The sequence below is a fragment of the Psammomys obesus genome, unplaced genomic scaffold (assembly GCF_907164565.1).
Source record: "Psammomys obesus unplaced genomic scaffold, mPsaObe1.curated_primary_1811, whole genome shotgun sequence".
Lineage (NCBI taxonomy): Eukaryota > Metazoa > Chordata > Mammalia > Rodentia > Muridae > Psammomys > Psammomys obesus.
This window is the reverse complement of record NW_026596201.1, coordinates 234,262-244,735: the sequence shown is the minus strand read 5'-3', so window position 1 is coordinate 244,735 and position 10,474 is coordinate 234,262. Positions and strand designations below refer to the sequence as shown.

Sequence of the window (10,474 nt, the reverse complement as noted above, 5' to 3'; positions counted from 1 at the left end):
CATCTCTAACAAAGAAAAGGACACAATTTTGAGAGATTGCATCTCTGCATTGATTACAACTTCTGTAGGTATCATCATCCCTGATTTCAAGTAGTACTACAAAACTATATTTTTAAAAGGCACAGTATTGGTATCAAATAGACATGACAATCAATGAAATGGAATTGAAGACCCAGACCTAAATCCACTCATATATGGACATATAAGTTTTGATAAAGAAACCAGAAATATACACTGGAAAACAGACATCATCTTCAACAAATGGTGTTTGTCTTTATGTGGAACAATGCATATAGGTCCATGTTTATGACCCTGTACAGAACTCAAGTACACATGAATGAAAGACCTCAACATATAACCAGATATATTGAACCCCTTATAAGAGAAAGTGGGGATTAGCTTTGAATACATTCACAAAGACAGTTTTCTAAACTGAATACCACTAGTGAAGAAACTGAATGAATACTACTAAATAAATACCACTAAAAAAATAAATAAATACCACTAGTGAAGAAGTATTAAATGGGATATAATGAAACTGAAAACTTCTTTAAGGCAAAGAACATCATCAGTTGGACAAAGTGGGAGCTTACAGAATGGGAAAGGATTTTCACCAATTCCACATTCAATAGAGGGCTAATATGTAAGAAATATAAAGAACACAAGAAGCTAGATATCAAAAACAAGTAATGGAGTGTAAAAATGGAGGTACAGATCTATGCAGCTATTTCTCAATACAGGAACTCAAATGGCTAAAAAACAAAGAAATCTACCACCTTAGTCATCAAAGAAATGCAAATTGAAACATTGTGATTCCATATTACTCCTATCTGAATGTCTATGAACAATACCACAAATTACATCATGCTAACAAAGATGTGGAACAAGGAGAACACTCCTCCATTGCTGGTGGGAGGCAAACTTATAAAACCACTTGGAAATCAATATGACATTTCCTAAGAAAACTCAGAAGCTATCTTCCTCAACACCAAACTATACAGCTCTTAGGCATGTCCTTGAAGGACACTCCATCCTACTACAAGGTAACTATGTACCATGTTCATTTTTACTTTATCCATCATAGACAGAAAATGGAAAGAACTGAAGAATGGATAAAACAATGTTGTGCATATACAAAATGGAATTGTACTCAGCTATTCAAGAAAAATGAAATGATTAAATTCGCAGGCAAATGGAGTGAACTAGAAAAAAAAATCGTACAGAGTGAAGTAACCCTGATCCAAAAAGGTAAATATTGTATGTATTCATGTTGAAATAGATATGGGCCACAAAGCAAGTAATAACCAAGGTAAAGTCTGTAGTCCTAAACAAATGTAAGTAAAGATGATCTGTCTAGAGTGGATGCATGGATTTTCCTGGGAGAGGGAAATAGAGCAGATATTTATGGGCAGACAGGAGACAGGTGAAGATGAAAGCCGTGGAATAAAGTGTGAGGGGAATGGGGTGAAAGGGAGAGTGTGGAAAGACACAGATGGAACTGGGGGTTATATTGTGGTGGTGTAGAAACATAATGTAGTGGAAACTTCCTGGAATCTACAAAGGTGATACTAATGAGGACTCCTAGTGATGGGAGATATGGAGTTTCAATTGTTCATTATCGTATCCAGGTGAAACCTCCATTAGCAGAACTAGATTGTATTCAATTCAGCTTTGGCCAGTTGGGTCCCAGGGTAATTCCTCCTCCACTTCCCAAACATAGGCTATTGCTAAGACAGAAGCTTCTTTCTGAAAACTAACATTGGTGTCTCATTGCAGAAGACAACACCCACACAACTCATTGATTAGGGAGAATTTGAGATGGTGCCTACCTGGAGCCCTCCCCCCTCCCCCCGTGTTATAATATATATGAAAATGGTAACACACTTTCCAGGCCGCCAATAGAGGAAAATATCCACCAACTCAACCACCAAGCCTTTGATTTACAATCTGTTCTGCATGCAAAATATGATAAGACAATGGTGGCACTAACCTTATAGGACTAAAACAGAGTTGTCTAATTTGTCTTAAGGCCCACTCCATTACATGGAATCTATAACTGACTTATTTTATGTGAGGTCTAAGAATCAGACTAAAGGCACTAGCTTAATTTCTCAATGTTCAATGAATTATGGGGGTGTTGTCTTCAGAAATGGGCTCTTGATTTCACTTTTCAGAGAGCAATAGCCAGGATGCTTTGGGGATTTCTTTGGGATTGTTTCAGCCACAAAGCCAAATGTCATAACATTGAACCCAGTCAAACATTGTCATACCATTCAAACCCAGTCATACCAATCAAACATTGAAATATTTGTTCGGTGACATGATTTTGTATTTTATCATTCTTATTATTTGTGGTTTTATCATTCTTATTATTTGGTTACTCCATTATAATTACTTCCAGGGGCCTTCTCTGTTGGCTTTGCCCAGGGAAGAGAGGAGATATGGAGGATCTTTGCTGATGTTGACAGGGCAGCCATAGAAAAGAGTAGGAGTCAGTGAAATGAGGGAGGGAGCTGGGTATGATGGTCTGGGAATCTTGCAGCTGAATGACTAATAGTCATGCCATTTAGGTAGGTGGCTCTTCTAGAAACCATGTGCTCTTTTATTTATACAAGTTTCACAGAAAAAAGACAGGCTAATGATTATCCAAGTGGTACAGATTATGTGTTTGATTGTTATTACATGTATATGATTATAGGTTCAGTTACAAGTGCAAAATACAAACAACACCTTTTATTATTCGTATTAGCCCTATAAATCCAATTTAAAGAATCTAAAGAATGTCTGCTCTAAAGCAAGCATTCTTAATATATGACAGCCCAATTTTAGGCTGGCAATGTTTGTAGACCAAGAGTACTGTGGAAAACAGAAAATCTGAACTGCTCTTTTAGGAATAGCAAATACTAATTCCTAAATCTTTTCACTATACGTTTCATAATCTATGCAAAAACCTTATTTTAATCAGCCTATCTTATTTACTGAGTTTCATTTCTTCAGTGTGTAAGTTGTATGAATCCCTGTCTTTAAACTAAATTTGTAGATTCCTCTAAGCTTATATTAAAAAGAGGTCTTATATCTGTAACCTGCTTCCTGTGCAGTCAGAGTTTGTAAATTTTTATTTTACCCTGTGCGAACTATACTATTTTAGTTTGCTCAGAAGCAGATATCCCAAGTAGGTTCCTGTAGTAATGGCCTCACAAAGCTATGTACATATCTGTGCTTAATGGTCTCCAGGACATAAGGAAGGCTTCCAAATAGTGGTCACTTAAGGATAATTTTAGGATTTTCCTAAAAAGACTCATGCATCATTTTTCTCAGTAAAAGACATAAAATGAACCATAATGCTGAAAGTCCCTAAGAATGCAACATGCAGACACCAAATCCAAAAGATAGAGTTAGAAAGTCAGTGATGGCAACAATCTGCTCTAATTTGCTGGCACTGTGTCAAGTAGCTATGCTGGTGTCATGACTCTTGCCACTTCCAGTGAACATATGGCTGTAACAGATTGAATTCATATATTATAGAAAGTTTTTATTGCTCTAGTTTTCCCTACCACATCATCCTTCACGTGCCCAAATTCCAGCTTTAATTTCTTGCATTCATTCCCTCAACGTTATCTTCCTTCCCTTTCCCCATCTGACCCTCCTGTTACTGTCTTCACTATAATGTCTTTATTTCAATGATCTATAAATGCCATCCAGAGTGGAAAAGTCTGAGAGGCATCAACATGGAATAGTGATCAAGGCTGGGTACCTAAACTAGTGAAAAAACTTGCTTCATTAAGCAAGTTAAGCACATCATCCAAAGTGATGTTCCCAAAGTCAATGTTGGACCCACTTGGCCAAATCACAATGAGTGGGTCATTAAACTGGGTTTGATTATCCTCCAACTCATACTTTCTTTTAATGGCTGTAAGTAAGAACTGAAAATCCTCCTTTTATTATCACAAGGTATATTATCCTCAAGGCTCTTGAAATGGTTACATAATGCAGACCAGGTTACATTTTAAAATATTAAAGTCAAAGCTTTTTTGTTAATTTTGTATTAATTACACTTTATTCATTGTGTATCCCCCATAAGCCCCTCCCTCCTCACCTCCCGATCCCACCCTCCCTCCCCTTTCTTCATGCATGCCCCTCCACAAGTCCACTGATAGGGGAGGTTCTCCTCTCCTTTCTGATCTTAGTCTACCAGTTCTCATCAAAAGTGGCTGCATTGCTTTATTTGTAATAGCCAGAAGCTGGAAACAACCCAGATGCCCCTCAACTGAAGAATGGATGCAGAAACTGTGGTACATCTATACAATGGAGTATTACTCAGCAATGAAAAATAAGGAAATCATAAAATTTGCATGTAAATGGTGGGACCTGGAAAGGATCATCTTGAGTGAGTTGTCCCAGAAGCAAAAAGACATGCATGGTATATACTCACTCATATAAACATACAACATAGAATAAACCCACTAAAATCTGTACATCTAAACAAACTAAGCAAAAGAGAGGACCCTAACTAAAATGTTCAATCCCCATCCTGAAAGGCAAAAAGGATGGACATCAGAAGAAAAAGAAAATAGGAAACAACCTAGGAACCTGCTACAGAGGGCCTCTGAAAGTCAGAAGAAAACAGGAAACAACCTTGAAACCTGCCACAGAGGGCCTCTGAAAGCCTCTGCAGTATAGACTGTCAAAGCAGATGCTGAACCTGATGGCCAACTGATGGGCAGAGTGAATGGAATTTTATGTAAGAAGTGGGAAATAGTAAGAGCTGGAGGGGATGGGAACTCCACAAGGAGAGCAACAGAACAAGATAATTTGAACACAGGGAACTTCCGAAAGACTCATGCACAGATGTAGCCCATGGCAGTTCAGTGTCCAAGTGGGTTACATAGTAATGGGAAGAGGGACTGCCTCTGACATAATCTGATTGGCCTGCTCTTTGATCACCTCCCCCTGAGGGGGGAGCAGCCTTAACAGGCCACAGAAGAGGACAATGCAGCTAATTTTGATGAGAACTGATAGACTAAGATCAGAAAGGAGAGGAGAACCTCCCCTATCAGTGGACTTGGGGAGTGGCATGCATACAGAAAGGGGAGGGAGGGTGGGATCGGGAGGGGAGGAGGGAGGGGCTTATGGGGGGATACAAAATGAATAAAGTGTAAATAATAAAAAATTTAAAAAAATAACAAAAAATAAAGATTAAAACAAGTGCATTTATTACTATTAAAAAAAAAAAAGTGGCTGCATTGTCCTCTACTGTGGCCTGGTAAGGCTGCTCCCCCTTCAGGGGGAGGTGATCAAAGAGCAGGCCAATCAGATTATGTCAGAGGCAGTCCCTCTTCCCATTACTATGTAACCCACTTGGACACTGAACTGCCATGGGCTACATCTGTGCAGGGGTTCTAGGTTATCTCCATAAATAGTCTTTGGTTGGAGTATGAGTTTCTGGGAAGTTCCCTGTGTTCAAATATTCTTGTTCTGTTGCTCTCCTTGTGGAGTTCCCATCCCCTCCAGCTCTTACTATTTCTCACTTCTTACATAAAATTCCATTCACTCTGCTCAACAGTTGGCCATCAGGCTCAGCATCTGCTTTGATAGTCTGCAGGGCAGAGGCTTTCAGAGGCCCTCTGTGGTAGGTTCCTTGTTTGTTTCCTGTTTTCTTCTTCTGGCTTTCAGAAGAAGCCCTTTGTAGAAGGTTCCTAGGTTGTTTCCTGTTTTCTTCTTCTTCTGATGTAAATCTTCTTTGCCATTCAGGATGGGGATTGACCATTTTAGTTAGGGTCCTCTCTCTTGCTTAGTTTCTTTAGATGCACAGATTTTAGTGGGTTTGTCCTATGTTGTATGTCTATATGAGTGAGTATATACCATGTGTGTCTTTTTGCTTCTGGACAACTCACTCAGGATGATCCTTTCCAGGTCCCTCCATTTACATGCAAATTTCATGATTTCCTTATTTTTCATTGCTGAGTAACATTCCATTGTGTAGATGTACCACAATTTCTGCATCCATTCTTCAGTTGAGGGGCATCTGGGTTGTTTCCAGCTTTAACTTAAAAAAATATTTATTAGAGATAAAGTAAAAAGAATTAACTGAAAAAAATTTTAAGGGAGTTTACCTAAAAAACTTACAGAGAAACACATGTCAGTTAAGACAATGGTTTAAAACATTATAGTGTAGGTGAGCTAACCTTTTAAGTAGATGTGAGTTAATTTACTCCCTTAAATTTTATCTCTTTAGACCCCATGCTCTCCCAATGCATACTGTAAGAAGCCCATGGAATCTTTGGATTCGTAAGATCCTTGTCCCCATTTTCTCAGTCTGAAAGAACAGTTGTAAACATCATGAGGGCACTGTCTGAGCTCAGTGCTGCTGTCACTATAAGAAGTATAAAGTTTAGTGATGATCAAAGGCATATCACAACTTGAGAGACACCAACAGGAGCAGAGCTCCTTGTCTGTCATTGTCTAGATCTTGAGATTAGGAACTTCCTCTATCTGCATCTGGTCTACCTCTCTCTATGATGTTGTGTTAGTGATTTACAAAAGAAATCTGCATGTGCTTATCAGAAATTATTTAACATTTTATACCTGAAAAGTAGATGTATAAAATTATATATGTAGGCCTGGAGAGATTGCTGGGAGCCAAAGCTATTTACTGAAGCCAAAGCCAAATAGTGAGCCAACGCTATTTAGTGGAGAAAAAGGTCATTTAGTGGAGACCTAAAGCTATTTAGTGACAGAGTTACCTAGGACCCTAAATCATGGGTGATAGATTTGTGAGGATATCTGTCTGTTGGTTTTAGAGCATCTGTGAGATATCTTAAGAAAACATCCTTATGGTATCTTGCAGGTGCAATATTCAAGCCATGAAAGCACTCTTCCTATCTCCTGCAGCAGTAATTTAGCCTTCCCCCTTTCCTGCCTTCTCCCTATATAAGTTGGGTAAAAATTTCTAGTAAACGAGGCCTTGATCAGACAAACAGACTAGGCTTCATTCCTTGCATCTCTTGTTGTACCTCATTCTTTCCACCCCCCTTCTTTAGGAACCCGTTGAACTCTCACGGGTAGGGACAACATTTTATACCTGAAAAGTAGATGTATAAAATTATATATGTAGGCCCGGAGAGATTGCTCAGCAGTTATGAACACCGACTGCTCTTCCAGAGGTCCTGAGTTCAATTCCCAGCAACCACATGGTGGCTCATAACCATCTGCAATGGAATCTAATTTCCTCTTCTGGTGTGCATGAAAACAGAGTATTCATATACATAAAATAAATAATTATAAAAAATTATATATGTAATTTAAAATAGAAGAGAATGTGTATTACCTAAATGAATACTTATTTTCCAATAATATTTGTGTTTTCATGGTGAAATATTGACATCAGATAAGATATTTGTGTTGGGTAGATTATGTCAAGAGTTGCCTTGTAACTCGTGGATTTCTGATACACATTGTTGAGAGATTGTCTATATGTATAGATTAGATTGGCTTAGAAGCTGGCATGTACCCCAGGCTGGCCTCAAACTCGTGAGGTTTCTGCTTTTGTTTTTCCAATTCTGGGAGTTCAGATCAGAATCTCCACTCCTTGCCATGATATTTCATGATTTAATTTTCTTTTATACTTTACATATAATTTTGGCTTCATAATTTACTTCTTATATATACTTTCAGATTTTAATAATATGAAGTCCTGGCACATTCTGAGAGTTCTATTATTGCTATTGACTTTTTATTCATAGCCAAACTTTTTTTTCACCCTTTGGATAACAACAAGAGCTGATGTTGTGTTCTATTGGTCTCCATAAAATCATTAAGTAGTTTAGGATGGCTGTGCCCCCTTCAAAATTACTCTTAAAACACATAGTACTTTTCTGTTTGAGAGCTGCAAGGCAATCTTTTTCTGTGATTGCTTATGCTCCCTCTAACAGTATTTTTGCCTGTTGATTGACACCAGCTATACTCACAGACACTGCACAGGCATTTGCTTATGTATTTTCTGATTGCTTTGCATGGCACCCTCACAGCCAAGCCCAGCTGCTGAGAATTTATAAACCAGGCCTTTGCAGTGAGAACTGAACTGCATCAGACAGGAGGGGGAGCAAGATGAAGTCACAGACCCAGGTCCTCATATCCCTGCTGCTTTGGGTGTCCGGTATGAAACACAAATTATTACAATCTTTGCGAAGTCACTTCTTTGCAGAAAAGAAATTTGAGTGTGTTAGGCTCAATATTTCTTACATAATAATACTCTGATAAGATAGTAGTACAAAGCAATTAAATGATAAATTTCAACTGTTTTTATATTCTGTGTTTGTGTTCATATGCATGTTCATTGCATATTCCTGATTGCAGGTAAGTGTGCAGACATCATGATGACCCAGTCTTCATCCTCCCTGGCTGTGTCAGCAGGAGATAAGGTCACCATCAGCTGCAAATCCAGTCAGAGACTTACTTTAGGCAGCTTAAACTACTTGGTTTGGTACCAGCAGAAACCAGGGCAATCCCCTAAACTACTGATCTACTGGGCATCCACTAGGCAAACTGGGGTTCCTGATCGCTTCACAGGCAGTGGATCTGGGACAGATTTCACTCTCAGCATCAGCAGTGTGCAGGCTGAAGACCTGGCAGTTTATTACTGTCAGCAGTATGGCAGTACTCCTCCCACAGTACTTCAGCCTCCAACAAAAATCTGCTTGAGAGTCTCACCAGCTGCCTGCACCACACACAGCCCTGGACTTACCCACTTCCCCTTTCTGCATGATAGTAGGTGTGCCTGAGAGGGTGATTAATAGTTTACAGAACCAGTGCAAAATTATGGGTTCAATTTCTCTTATGTCTTTTGGTATTGAAATTCTTTATATGAAAATGCAAACTCAGTATTATCATTCTTTTACTTCTATATAACTTCTGAGACATAAAGGAGGCCATTAAATTACTGTAAGGAATCTGGGACCTGATGTAGATGTTTTCAAATGTCAAAATACTGTTAGAAAACAAGAAGAATGGCAAAAATGATCAGGATATCTAGCCTATAAAATTCCAGGAAGAGCAAGCTAAAGCAAAGTTGGCAAGACTTGACAAAGAACAAGAAGCGAGAGAGAGAGAGAGAGAGAGAGAGAGAGAGAGAGGTTCTTATACAAGTCCTTTTGGAAATTGTGGGAAAGCACCAAAAGAAGAATGATTCTGGTGACAGTACGGACTATGAACATCCAAATAAAATCTTGGGCCATACACGTCATGGGCCTCAGCATGGTCTCCTGTACAGAGAAGAGACACCAGCAAAGCCTCTGCCACAGACTGGACCACAGACACCCTCAGAGCCCTTGGCAGCAGCACAGTCCAAGAACATCAGCATGGCTTCAGCTGGCAGTGCAGACCACTCACATCAATCTATGGACAGCCTCATGGATTAAGATGGAAGCACATCTGTATGACCTTCTGATGCAAAATTCCCATATAATCAAGAAAAAATATTAGGGTAAAACACCCGTTAATGAGCTGCAGAGTAAACAAGAATCCCTTCCAGTTTAAACAAGTTCAAGAAGAAATCCTACAGAAGCAGATCACAAAACTCTTGGAAAAACTGAAAGAAGAAAGAACAAAACAGCACCCCCCTAAGGGGGAAAAAAACCACACCATGTATAACACAAATGAAACATTTCATGAGCTTAAAAAGGAAAATTATTCAGGTGGAAATAAAATATATATGAGCACAGATAAAGCAGGAATTCCAGGAGATTGTAGGACAAACATTCCAAGCACAGAAACTGAGCAAAACAAAGAAAAGTTGAGAAATGGAAGAGCCTTGTGCAGTTAAAGAAATTGGAGTAGGACAAGTTCTGCACATCATTAGACTTCACACTAGATGTTCTGCTGTAAATGCACTGACGGGCAGCCTTGACTATTACTCTTGCAGATGATGTGAAAACATTAGAGTTTTAGTCCAAACTAGGATCTGAGTGACCTCATTGAAGACAGAGGAAAACATGCCACTGTTGGGACAGCTTTTGAAACATAAGGTTCCACCACCCAGCCTTGTGCAAACACCACCAGGGTAACATGCCAGAATAAGCTGCCCTGAACCAACAAGGAAAAGAGCAAACATTGTGCTGTATTTTGCTGAAAACCATTAACTATCCACATTCAAGATGACTTATGAGCAGGCTTCATAATGTCAGAAGACCATGACTACCAGGGTTTGTTGCAAAAGGGCTGGCTCCCAGGATACAGTGAAAAAACAGAGGCGCTCATCCTCAGACACATTTTATGGATTAAATCTGTCTTTTTTATTTTTCTGTTTGACAAAAAAATCAGCCCATTTTCATGAACCTGGTGCAGAAATGTATGTCTCATGTTGGGTACACTCTCATCAACTGTCAGCTGAGCTTCATAATAATTTCTTCTTCTTCTTCTTCTTCTTCTTCTTCTTCTTCTTCTTCTTCTTCTTCTTCTTCTTCTTCTTCTTCTTCTT

The 10,474-nt window shown here is 38.9% G+C and overlaps 1 gene segment (V, D, J or C); it reads left to right on the top strand.

The window, feature by feature from the left end:
- The first annotated feature begins 8,096 nt into the window (after positions 1-8,096).
- LOC129667987 (immunoglobulin kappa variable 4-1-like) lies at positions 8,097-8,780 on the top strand. The segment is given in 2 exon segments: positions 8,097-8,155; positions 8,356-8,780. Coding segments are annotated over 2 exon segments (474 nt in total).
- The last annotated feature ends 1,694 nt before the right edge of the window (positions 8,781-10,474 follow it).